This window comes from Mobula hypostoma, chromosome 12 (assembly GCF_963921235.1).
Source record: "Mobula hypostoma chromosome 12, sMobHyp1.1, whole genome shotgun sequence".
Taxonomy (NCBI): Eukaryota; Metazoa; Chordata; class Chondrichthyes; order Myliobatiformes; family Myliobatidae; genus Mobula; species Mobula hypostoma.
The window spans coordinates 8,180,579-8,194,401 of NC_086108.1; the positions used below are offsets into that span (position 1 = coordinate 8,180,579).

A 13,823-nucleotide genomic window follows, 5' to 3' on the forward strand; every position below is an offset into this window, starting at 1 on the left:
GTGTACCCTTTTATTTCTTATACCAAAGTGTATGACCGTACACTTCCCGACACTGTATTCCGTCTGCCACTTCTTTGCCCATTCTCCTAATCTGTTTAAGTCCTTCTGCAGCCTCTCTACTTCCTCAAAACTACCTATCTTCAAATTGTCTGCAAATTGGCAACAAAGCTATCAATTCTGTCATTCAAAACAATGACATATAATGTAAAATGACGCAGCCTCAATTCCAGTCCCCGTAGTACATCACCAGTCACCAGCAGCCAACCTGAAAAGGCTCCCTTTGTTCCCACTCTTTGCTTCCAGCCAATCAACCTCTGCTTTATCCACACTAGTATCTTCCATGGGTTCTTAACTTAAACAGCCTCATGTGTGGCACCTTGTCAAAGGCCTTCTGAAAATCCAAGTATACAACATCAACTGATTCTTTGTCTATTCTGCTTCTTACTTCTTCAGAATTGCAACGGGTTTGTCAGGCAAAATTTTCCCTTGAGCAAACCATACTGACGAGAGCTGAATTTTATCATGTGCCTTCAAGTACCCTGTGACCTCATCCTTAATAATCGATTCGAACATCTTCCCAACCACTGAGTTGAGACTAACTGGCCTGTAGTTTCTGCTGCCTCTCTCCCTTCCTGAAGAGTGGAGTGACATTTGCAAGTTTCCAGTCTTCTGCAATCATTCCACATTCTAGCTATTCTTGAAAGATCATTACTAATTCCTCCGCAATCTCTTCAGCCACATCTTTCAGAACACCATCTGATCCAAATGACTTATTTCTTCAAATAATTAACATTTAGAACAGAAGATCATAAGATGCTTTAAGCACCAGCGACCCGGGTTCAATTCCCGCCACTGCCTGTAAGGAGTCTGTACGTTCTCCCCGTCACCACGTGGGTTTTCCCCGGGTGCTCCGGTTTCCTCCCACAGTCCAAAGTTGGTAGGTTAATTGGTCATTGTAAATTGTCCTGTAATTAGGCTCAGATTAAATCAGTGGTTGCGGGGCGGCATGGCTCGAAGAGCTGGAAGGACCTATTCAGCACTGTATCTCAATAAATAAAACACTAAAATAAAGATATAGGAGCAGAATTAGACCATTTGCTCATTGAGTCTGCTCTGCCAATCTTTTGTGGCTGATTTATTATACCTTAGCTGGACGACCGACCTCACAATCCACCTCATTATAGAAACATAGAAACACAGAAAATAGGTGCAGGAGTAGGCCATTCGGCCCTTCGAGCCTGCACCGCCATTTATTATGATCATGGCTGATCATCCAACTCAGAACCCCGCCCCAGCCTTCCCTCCATACCCCCTGACCCCTGTAGCCACAAGGGCCATATCTAACTCCCTCTTAAATATAGCCAATGAACTGGCCTCAACTGTTTCCTGTGGCAGAGAATTCCACAGATTCACCACTCTCTGTGTGAAGAAGTTTTTCCTAATCTCGGTCCTAAAAGGCTTCCCCTCTATCCTCAAACTGTGACCCCTCGTTCTGGACTTCCCCAACATCGGGAACAATCTTCCTGCATCTAGCCTGTCCAATCCCTTTAGGATCTTATACGTTTCAATCAGATCCCCCCTCAATCTTCTAAATTCCAACGAGTACAAGCCCAGTTCATCCAGTCTTTCTTCATATGAAAGTCCTGCCATCCCAGGAATCAATCTGGTGAACCTTCTTTGTACTCCCTCTATGGCAAAGATGTCTTTCCTCAGATTAGGGGACCAAAACTGCACACAATACTCCAGGTGTGGTCTCACCAAGGCCTTGTACAACTGCAGTGGTACCTCCCTGCTCCTGTACTCGAATCCTCTCGCTATAAATGCCAGCATACCATTCGCCTTTTTCACCGCCTGCTGTACCTGCATGCCCACTTTCAATGACTGGTATATAATGATACCCAGGTCTCGTTGCACCTCCCCTTTTCCTAATCGGCCACCATTCAGATAATAATCTGTTTTCCTATTTTTGCCACCAAAGTGGATAACTTCACATTTGTCCACGTTATGATCCTGCACCTTACTGTCTGCCTGCTCTGCACTCTCTCCACAGCTGTTACACTTCATTTTGCAATCTGTTATTGTTTTACTTTGTTTTATCCCAATGCTTTGTGTAATGATTTGATCAGTTCAAATAGTACACAAGACAAGCTTTTCACTGTCCCTCAGTTCAGTGGGGTAGAACCAGGTTTCACTTGCAGACAGCCCAGAACAATCCTGAACAAAAGATATTCTGCAGACACTGGAAATCAAAGCAACACACACAAAATGCTGGAGGAACTCAGCAGGCCAGGCAGCATCTATGGAAAAGAGTAAGAAGTCGATGTTTCAGGCCGAGACCCTTCATCAGGACCAGAAAAAAAGATGAGAAGTCAGAGTAAGAAGGTGGGGGGAGGGGAGGAAGAAGTACAAGGCGGTAGTTGATAGGTGAAACCAGGAGAGGGGGAGGGGGTGAAGGAAAGAACCAGGAAGTCAATTGGTGAAAGATAAAGGGCTGGAGAAGGGGGAATCTGATAGGAGAGGACAGGAGACCATGTGAGAAAGGGAAGGGGAGGAGCACCAGGAGGAGGTGATTGGCAGGTAAGGTGATAGAGGGAAACAGGAAAGGGGAATGGTGAAGGAGGGGGCAATTACTGGAAGTCTGAGAAATCAATGTTCAGCTCAATCCTTGCTGATTTCATTAGATATGACACAAAGCACTTAACAGTACATTTCGATGTTTCCGTGTAACAAATAAAGTTAATCTTTATATCTTTGTCACTTATAACCATATAACTATATAACAATTACAGCACGGAAACAGGCCATCTCGGCCCTTCTAGTCCGTGCCGAACTCTTACTCTCACCTAGTCCCACCGACCTGCACTCAGCCCATAACCCTCCATTCCTTTCCTGTCCATATACCCATCCAATTTTTCATTAAATGACGATATCGAACCTGCCTCTACCACTTCTACTGGAGGTTCGATCAACACTTACTTCAAGCTCCCCTGTCCTCCCCTGATAATTGACTTATTGCTATACTCATGCGAGGAAAATGTGCGCTGTGTGTTTAATATTAAATTCGTTAGATAAACCCTTTTAGAAACGAAATTGAGTGTATTAGCCGCTTATCACCGATATTCTGGTCGTGATTAACACCCCCTCCCCCGAACAGAATCGCCAAAAACGATTTATAGAAAAAATCGGTACGTACATGCATGCGCAAATCACGCATGCGCACTGGTGCCCGCGCAAGGCTTCATGGTCATTGTAGTCTCGTGGTAAACAGTGTACTTGACGGCTACTTTTGTCCGTTGGCAACCCTGCTCACACCACCCCGCCCCCCGCCCCCCCCCCCCCCCCGGTCGGCCGGTCCGCAAGGATATTGTCAATATGAAACCAGTCCACAGTGCAAAAAAGGTTGGGAACCCCTGCTCTTGTTTGAATCTCCCCCGTTCTCAATGGAAAAAGCCTATCCATGTCAACTCTATCAATCCCCCTCATAATTTTAAACACCTCTATCAAGTCCCCCCTCAACCTTCTACGCTCCAAAGAATAAAGACCTAACTCGTTCAACCTTTCTCTGTAACCTAGGAGATGAAACCCAGGTAACATTTTAGTAAACCTCCTCTGTACTCTCTCAATTTTATTGACATCTTTCCTATAATTCGGTGACCAGAACTGTACACAATACTCCAAATTTGGCCTTACCAATGCCTTATACAATTTCAACATTACATCCCAACTCCTATACTCAATGCTCTGATTAATAAAGGCCAGCATACCAAAAGCTTTCTTCACCACCCTATCCACATGAGATTCCACCTTCAGGGAACTATGCACCATTATTCCTAGATCCCTTTGTTCTACTGCATTCTTCAATGCCCTACCATTTACCATGTATGTTCTATTTTGATTAGTCCTACCAAAATGTAGCACCTTACATTTATCAGCATCAAACTCCATCTGCCATCTTTCAGCCCACTCTTCTAAATGGCCTAAATCTCTCTGCAAGCTTTGCAAACCTATTTCATTATCCACAACGCCACCTATCTTAGTATCATCTGCATACTTACTAATCCAATTTACCACCCCATCATCCAGATCATTAATATATATGACAAACAACATTGGACCCAGTACAGATCCCTGAGGCACACCGCTACACACCGTCCTCCAATCTGACACATAGTTATCCACCACTACTCTCTGGCGTCTCCCATTTAGCCACTGCTGAATCCATTTTACTACTTCGATATTAATGCCTAACCATTGAACCTTCCTAACTAACCTACCATATGGAACCTTGTCAAAGGCCTTACTGAAGTCCATATAGACAACATCCACCGCTTTACCCTCGTCAACTTTCTTAGTAACCTCATCAAAAAATTCAATATAATATTTGTCAAACATGACCTTCCACGCACAAATCCATGTTGACTATTCCTAATCAGACCCTGTCTATCCAGATAATTATATATAACATCTCTAAGAATACTTTCCATCAATTTACCCACCACTGACGTCAAAATCACAGGCCGATAATTGCCAGGTTTACTCTTAGAACCCTTTTTAAACAATGGAACAACATGAGCAATACGCCAATCCTCCGGCACCATTCCCGTTTCTAATGACATTTGAAATATTTCTGTCAGTGCCCCTGCTATTTCCACACTAACTTCCCTCAAGTTCCTAGGGAGTATCTTGTCTGGACCCAGAGATTTATCCACTTTTATATTCCTTAAAAGCGCCAGTACTTCCTCTTCTTTAATCGTCATACTTTCTATAACTACTCTTCTTGTTTCCTTTACCTTACACAATTCAATATCCTTCTCCTTAATGAATACTGAAGAAAATAAATTGTTCAAAATCTCCCCCATCTCCTTTGGCTCCGCACATAGCCGTCCACTCTGATTTTCTAAGGGACCAATTTTATCCCTCACTATCCTTTTGCTATTTATATAACCGTAGAAACCCTTTGGATTTATTTTCACCTTACTTGCCAAAACAGCCTTGTATCTTCTTTTAGCTTTTCTAATTTCTTTCTTAAGATTCTTTTTACATTCTTTATATTCCTCGAGCACCTCATTAACTCCAAGTTGCCTATATTTATTGAAGATCCCTCTCTCTTTCCGAACCAAGTTTCCAATATCCCTTGAAAACCGTAGCTCTCTCAAAATTTTAACCTTCCCTTTCAACCTAACAGGAAAATAAAGATCCTGCCCCCTTAAAATTTCACCTTTAAATGACCTCCATTTCTCTATTACATCCTTCCCATAAAACAAATTGTCCCAATCCACTCCTTCTAAATCCTTTCGCATCTCCTCAAAGTTAGCCTTTCTCCAATCAAAAATCTCAACCCTGGGTCCAGTCCTATCCTTCTCCATAATTATATTGAAACTAACGGTATTGTGATCACTGGACCCGAAGTGCTCCTCAACACATACCTCTGTCGTCTGCCCTGTCTCATTCCCTAACAGGAGATCCAACACTGCCCCTTCTCTAGCTGGTACCTCTATGTATTGCTGCAGAAAACTAAGGAGGAGTCCACTAATCTATCCTGCCAGAGCACCACTGTTATATTTTCTCTGACAAGCAATGCAACGCCTCCCCCTCTTGCCCCTCCTATTCTATCACACCTGAAGCAACGAATTCCTGCAATATTTAGTTGCCAATCACACCCCTCCTGCAACCACGTTTCACTAATAGCTACAACATCATATTTCCAGATATCAATCCATGCTCTAAGTTCATCCACCTTTCTTACAATGCTCCTAGCATTAAAATAGATGCATTTAAGAAACTCTCCACCTCCTAATCTCTGTTAATCCTTAATGGAGCAAACAATTTATGTTGATAATAAATTAATTCACATGTCCAAATTCAACTGTTAGCCCACAGAGCCAGCAGGTACAGAAGCCCAAGTCCCACACCACCAGGTTGAAAAAGCGTACTTGTGCATATGACAATACACTGTTGAACTGTTGGGATGGACAGTCGGTTTTTGTGGACTCTGGATCATGGTGTTTGGGGGCTTTACTATTGCTGGTATAGTGGGGTGGGGGGGTTGATGCTTTTTTTGCTGAGACAGGTGGGGGGAAGGTTAATGCTTTTGCTGCTGCTTGTGCTTGGGAGGGGGAGGGGTGGGTTTTGGGGTCTAATACTTTCCTGCCATTCATCCTTTGGGGTTGTTTTCTGTTTTGTGGATGTCTGTGCAGAGTAAGAATTCTCTGATATTAAATTCAACTGTGGAACTCAACCCAACTACATCATTTCATGTTGATGGACTAGGCAGTTTAACTGGTTTGGCACAGATTAGATGGGCCGAAGGGTCTGTTACTACGCTGTAGTTTTCAATGACTCTAAATATGCTGCTGGGGGGTCTCAGTGGGTCAGGCAGCCAAGCGAGTGGGTGACGTGGTCTCTCCACGGTACAGCATCACTCACAAAGATGTGCAGACTGTAGGTGTACTGATCTGCTCTCTTCTTGGTAATGAGAAGCATCTTGTCAAAGAGAAACAGCGTCCGCTCCTTCTTGGCTCTCTGTACCCGGAATGTTCCTTCCAGCACCAGCTCTCCGAACGCAATCAGGTCGGGACCCGTCCAGTTCAGCAGTGAGTTCTGAATCTCCTGTGAAGGATGGCAAAAGGTGTTCCAGTTCAGAAGCTCAGGGGTAGATATCTTCACTCTCACACACATTCGCAGAGTGCCATCAAACCCATCCACTCCCCTCAGTGCTCAGGTCCCTTGACTTGACAGGCCTCAGGGAGCCACAAGGGGGAGCACAAGACCAGGAATTAGTAGCAGCCCCACGCTAGCACACACAGAGGTAGGGAGCGGATACAGAGGGAGAGGGAGGGGAGGGAGATGGCAGAGGGAGGGGAGAGGGGAGAGGGAGGGGAGAGGGGAGAGGGAGGGGAGAGGGGGAGAAGGAGGGGAGGGGGAGGGGGTGATAAGGGAAAGAAAGGGAGATAAGGGGAGAGAGAAAGAGAGAGAGTGGAAGAAAGAAAGAGTGAGTGAGAGGGAGGGAGGGAGAGGGGAGAGGGAGAGAGGGAGGGGACAGGGGGAGGGGACAGGGGAAAGAGGGGAGAGAGGAAGAGAGAGGAAGAGGGAGGGGAGGGAGGGGAGAGAGGGGGAGGGGGTAGAGATAGGGGAGAGGGGAGAGGGGAGAGAGAGAGAAATAGACAGATAGATAGATAGATAAATATATATATATATATATATATGTTTCACTATGTTCTGGTACAGCAATTCAAACAACCAGGGATATCGGACGCTGTAGAGAGGAGTGGACCCAGCATAATACAACACAGACACATCCCTCCCCACTATCAGGAGGCACTGCCTCAAGCCAATAACGTCTCCACCATCCGGGCAGTGCCATCTTCTCATGGCTACCATGGGGCAGGGGGAACAGAAACCACCAGGTTCAGGAACAGTTACTTCCCTTCAACCATCCGGTTCTTGAACCTACCCTAATCCCTACTTCAGTACAGTAACACTATGACCAATTTACACCAAACTGAACTGTTCTTATGTGCTTTTTTGTAATTATTGTGTATGATTTTTGCTTTTTCTTGTGATTGATCTTGTATCTCAAATGCCAAGGGCCTGTGATGCTGCTACAGTACGTTTCTCTTTGCACCTGTCTACAGGTGTACTCGTGCAGATAACAGTGAAATCCATTATCATTTTGACTTTATCCCAAACTCTAAGGAATGTAGACCTGAACTGTGCAGCCTGCTTAGTCTGAACGAGCTTCACACCGCAGGGATTAGCCTGAACAAACTTCACACCCCAGGGATTAGCCTGAACGAGCTTCACAGCCCAGCGATTAGCCTGAACGAGCTTCACACCCCAGGGATTAGCGTGGATGAGTTTCACACCCCAGAGATTAGCGTGGACGAGTTTCACACCCCAGGGATTAGCATGGATGAGTTTCACACCCCAGAGATTAGAGTGGATGAGTTTCACACCCCAGGGATTAGCGTGGATGAGTTTCACACCCCAGGGATTAGCCTGAACGAGCTCCACACCCCAGGGATTAGCGTGGATGAGTTTCACACCCCAGGGATTAGCCTGAACAAACTTCACACCCCAGGGATTAGCCTGAACGAGCTTCACACCGCAGGGATTAGCGTGGATGAGTTTCACACCTCAGGGATTAGCCTGAACAAGCTTCACACCCCAGGGATTAGCCTGAACAAACTTCACACCCCAGGGATTAGCCTGAACAAACTTCACACCCCAGGGATTAGCGTGGATGAGTTTCACACCCCAGGGATTAGCCTGAACGAGCTCCACACCCCAGGGATTAGCGTGGATGAGTTTCACACCCCAGGGATTAGCCTGAACAAGCTCCACACCCCAGGGATTAGCGTGGATGAGTTTCACACCCCAGGGATTAGCCTGAACAAACTTCACACCCCAGGGATTAGCCTGAACGAGCTTCACACCGCAGGGATTAGCGTGGATGAGTTTCACACCCCAGGGATTAGCGTGGATGAGTTTCACACCCCAGGGATTAGCCTGAACAAGCTCCACACCCCAGGGATTAGCGTGGATGAGTTTCACACCCCAGGGATTAGCCTGAACGAGCTCCACACCCCAGGGATTAGCATGAACAAGCTTCACACCCCAGGGATTAGCGTGGATGAGTTTCACACCCCAGAGATTAGCCTGAACAAACTTCACACCCCAGGGATTAGCCTGAACAAACTTCACACCCCAGGGATTAGCCTGAACGAGCTTCACACCGCAGGGATTAGCGTGGATGAGTTTCACACCCCAGGAATCAGCGTGGATGAGTTTCACACCGCAGGGATTAGCCTGAACAAGCTTCACACCGCAGGGATTAGCGTGGATGAGTTTCACACCCCAGGGATTAGCGTGGATGAGTTTCACACCCCAGGGATTAGTCTGAACAAGCTTCACACCGCAGGGATTAGCGTGGATGAGTTTCACACCCCAGGGATTAGCCTGAACGAGCTCCACACCCCAGGGATTAGCGTGGATGGGTTTCACACCCCAGGGATTAGCCTGAACAAGCTCCACACCCCAGGGATTAGCGTGGATGAGTTTCACACCCCAGGGATTAGCCTGAACAAACTTCACACCCCAGGGATTAGCCTGAACGAGCTTCACACCGCAGGGATTAGCGTGGATGAGTTTCACACCCCAGGGATTAGCCAGAACGAGCTTCACACCCCAGGGATTAGCGTGGATGAGTTTCACACCCCAGGGATTAGCGTGGATGAGTTTCACACCCCAGGGATTAGCCAGAACGAGCTTCACACCCCAGGGATTAGCGTGGATGAGTTTCACACCCCAGGAATTAGCCTGAACAAGCTTCACACCCCAGGGATTAGCGTGAATGAGTTTCACACACCAGGGATTAGCGTGGATGAGTTTCACACCCCAGGGATTAGCCAGAAAGAGCTTCACACCCCAGGGATTAGCGTGGATGAGTTTCACACCCCAGGGATTAGCCTGAACAAACTTCACACCCCAGGGATTAGCCTGAACAAGCTTCACACCGCAGGGATTAGCGTGGATGAGTTTCACACCCCAGAGATTAGCCTGAACAAGCTTCACACCCCAGGGATTAGCCTGAACGAGCTTCACACCCCAGGGATTAGCGTGGATGAGTTTCACACCCCAGGGATTAGCCTGAACAAACTTCACAGCCCAGGGATTAGCCTGCACGAGCTTCACACCCCAGGGATTAGCCTGAACAAGATTCACACCCCAGGGATTAGCCTGAACAAACTTCACACCCCAGGGATTAGCCTGCACGAGTTTCACACCCCAGGGATTAGCGTGGATGAATTTCACACCCCAGAGATTAGCCTGAACAAACTTCACACCCCAGGGATTAGCCTGAACGAGCTTCACACCGCAGGGATTAGCTTGGATGAGTTTCACACCCCAGGGATTAGCGTGGATGAGTTTCACACCCCAGGGATTAGCCTGGACAAGCTCCACACCCCAGGGATTAGCGTGGATGAGTTTCACACCCCAGGGATTAGCCTGAACGAGCTCCACACCCCAGGGATTAGCATGAACAAGCTTCACACCCCAGGGATTAGCGTGGATGAGTTTCACACCCCAGAGATTAGCCTGAACAAACTTCACACCCCAGGGATTAGCCTGAACAAACTTCACACCCCAGGGATTAGCCTGAACGAGCTTCACACCGCAGGGATTAGCGTGGATGAGTTTCACACCCCAGGGATTAGCGTGGATGAGTTTCACACCCCAGGGATTAGCCTGAACAAGCTTCACACCGTAGGGATTAGCGTGGATGAGTTTCACACCCCAGGGATTAGCGTGGATGAGTTTCACACCCCAGGGATTAGCCTGAACAAGCTTCACACCGCAGGGATTAGCGTGGATGAGTTTCACACCCCAGGGATTAGCGTGGATGAGTTTCACACCCCAGGGATTAGTCTGAACAAGCTTCACACCGCAGGGATTAGCGTGGATGAGTTTCACACCCCAGGGATTAGCCTGAACGAGCTCCACACCCCAGGGATTAGCGTGGATGGGTTTCACACCCCAGGGATTAGCCTGAACAAGCTCCACACCCCAGGGATTAGCGTGGATGAGTTTCACACCCCAGGGATTAGCCTGAACAAACTTCACACCCCAGGGATTAGCCTGAACGAGCTTCACACCGCAGGGATTAGCGTGGATGAGTTTCACACCCCAGGGATTAGCCAGAACGAGCTTCACACCCCAGGGATTAGCGTGGATGAGTTTCACACCCCAGGGATTAGCGTGGATGAGTTTCACACCCCAGGGATTAGCCAGAACGAGCTTCACACCCCAGGGATTAGCGTGGATGAGTTTCACACCCCAGGAATTAGCCTGAACAAGCTTCACACCCCAGGGATTAGCGTGGATGAGTTTCACACCCCAGGGATTAGCGTGGATGAGTTTCACACCCCAGGGATTAGCCAGAAAGAGCTTCACACCCCAGGGATTAGCGTGGATGAGTTTCACACCCCAGGGATTAGCCTGAACAAACTTCACACCCCAGGGATTAGCCTGAACGAGCTTCACACCGCAGGGATTAGCGTGGATGAGTTTCACACCCCAGAGATTAGCCTGAACAAGCTTCACACCCCAGGGATTAGCCTGAACGAGCTTCACACCCCAGGGATTAGCGTGGATGAGTTTCACACCCCAGGGATTAGCCTGAACAAACTTCACAGCCCAGGGATTAGCCTGCACGAGCTTCACACCCCAGGGATTAGCCTGAACAAGATTCACACCCCAGGGATTAGCCTGAACAAACTTCACACCCAGGGATTAGCCTGCACGAGTTTCACACCCCAGGGATTAGCGTGGATGAATTTCACACCCCAGAGATTAGCCTGAACAAACTTCACACCCCAGGGATTAGCCTGAACAAACTTCACACCCCAGGGATTAGCCTGAACGAGCTTCACACCGCAGGGATTAGCGTGGATGAGTTTCACACCCCAGGGATTAGCGTGGATGAGTTTCACACCCCAGGGATTAGTCTGAACAAGCTTCACACCGCAGGGATTAGCGTGGATGAGTTTCACACCCCAGGGATTAGCCTGAACGAGCTCCACACCCCAGGGATTAGCGTGGATGGGTTTCACACCCCAGGGATTAGCCTGAACAAGCTGCACACCCCAGGGATTAGCGTGGATGAGTTTCACACCCCAGGGATTAGCCTGAACTAACTTCACACCCCAGGGATTAGCCTGAACGAGCTTCACACCGCAGGGATTAGCGTGGATGAGTTTCACACCCCAGGGATTAGCCAGAACGAGCTTCACACCCCAGGGATTAGCGTGGATGAGTTTCACACCCCAGGGATTAGCGTGGATGAGTTTCACACCCCAGGGATTAGCCAGAACGAGCTTCACACCCCAGGGATTAGCGTGGATGAGTTTCACACCCCAGGAATTAGCCTGAACAAGCTTCACACCCCAGGGATTAGCGTGGATGAGTTTCACACCCCAGGGATTAGCGTGGATGAGTTTCACACCCCAGGGATTAGCCAGAAAGAGCTTCACACCCCAGGGATTAGCGTGGATGAGTTTCACACCCCAGGGATTAGCCTGAACAAACTTCACACCCCAGGGATTAGCCTGAACGAGCTTCACACCGCAGGGATTAGCGTGGATGAGTTTCACACCCCAGAGATTAGCCTGAACAAGCTTCACACCCCAGGGATTAGCCTGAACGAGCTTCACACCCCAGGGATTAGCGTGGATGAGTTTCACACCCCAGGGATTAGCCTGAACAAACTTCACAGCCCAGGGATTAGCCTGCACGAGCTTCACACCCCAGGGATTAGCCTGAACAAGATTCACACCCCAGGGATTAGCCTGAACAAACTTCACACCCCAGGGATTAGCCTGCACGAGTTTCACACCCCAGGGATTAGCGTGGATGAATTTCACACCCCAGAGATTAGCCTGAACAAACTTCACACCCCAGGGATTAGCCTGAACGAGCTTCACACTGCAGGGATTAGCGTGGATGAGTTTCACACCCCAGGGATTAGCGTGGATGAGTTTCACACCCCAGGGATTAGCCTGAACAAGCTCCACACCCCAGGGATTAGCGTGGATGAGTTTCACACCCCAGGGATTAGCCTGAACGAGCTCCACACCCCAGGGATTAGCATGAACAAGCTTCACACCCCAGGGATTAGCGTGGATGAGTTTCACACCCCAGAGATTAGCCTGAACAAACTTCACACCCCAGGGATTAGTCTGAACAAACTTCACACCCCAGGGATTAGTCTGAACGAGCTTCACACCCCAGGGATTAGCGTGGATGAGTTTCACACCCCAGGGATTAGCCTGAACAAGCTTCACACCGTAGGGATTAGCGTGGATGAGTTTCACACCCCAGGGATTAGCGTGGATGAGTTTCACACCCCAGGGATTAGCCTGAACAAGCTTCACACCGCAGGGATTAGCGTGGATGAGTTTCACACCCCAGGGATTAGCCTGAACGAGCTCCACACCCCAGGGATTAGCGTGGATGAGTTTCACACCCCAGGGATTAGCCTGAACAAGCTCCACACCCCAGGGATTAGCGTGGATGAGTTTCACACCCCAGGGATTAGCCTGAACAAACTTCACACCCCAGGGATTAGCCTGAACGAGCTTCACACCGCAGGGATTAGCGTGGATGAGTTTCACACCCCAGGGATTAGCCAGAACGAGCTTCACACCCCAGGGATTAGCGTGGATGAGTTTCACACCCCAGGGATTAGCGTGGATGAGTTTCACACCCCAGGGATTAGCCAGAACGAGCTTCACACCCCAGGGATTAGCGTGGATGAGTTTCACACCCCAGGAATTAGCCTGAACAAGCTTCACACCCCAGGGATTAGCGTGGATGAGTTTCACACCCCAGGGATTAGCGTGGATGAGTTTCACACCCCAGGGATTAGCCAGAAAGAGCTTCACACCCCAGGGATTAGCGTGGATGAGTTTCACACCCCAGGGATTAGCCTGAACAAACTTCACACCCCAGGGATTAGCCTGAACGAGCTTCACACCGCAGGGATTAGCGTGGATGAGTTTCACACCCCAGAGATTAGCCTGAACAAGCTTCACACCCCAGGGATTAGCCTGAATGAGCTTCACACCCCAGGGATTAGCCTGAACAAGATTCACACCCCAGGGATTAGCCTGAACAAACTTCACACCCCAGGGATTAGCCTGCACGAGTTTCACACCCCAGGGATTAGCGTGGATGAATTTCACACCCCAGAGATTAGCCTGAACAAGCTTCACACCCCAGGGATTAGTCTGAACGAGCTTCACACCCCAGGGATTAGCGTGGAT

The 13,823-nt window shown here is 48.5% G+C and overlaps 1 protein-coding gene across 4 annotated transcripts in view; it reads right to left on the reverse strand.

Annotated features, from left to right (window-relative positions):
- plekhg2 (pleckstrin homology domain containing, family G (with RhoGef domain) member 2) overlaps positions 1-13,823 on the reverse strand; it is a 201,311-nt gene that overhangs the window by 46,968 nt on the left and 140,520 nt on the right. For all 4 annotated transcript variants that reach the window (XM_063063593.1, XM_063063591.1, XM_063063590.1 and 1 more), the window contains one exon: positions 6,427-6,609. In XM_063063593.1, coding sequence (XP_062919663.1) covers positions 6,427-6,609 — 183 coding nt within the window. The remainder of the gene's footprint in view (positions 1-6,426; positions 6,610-13,823) is intronic.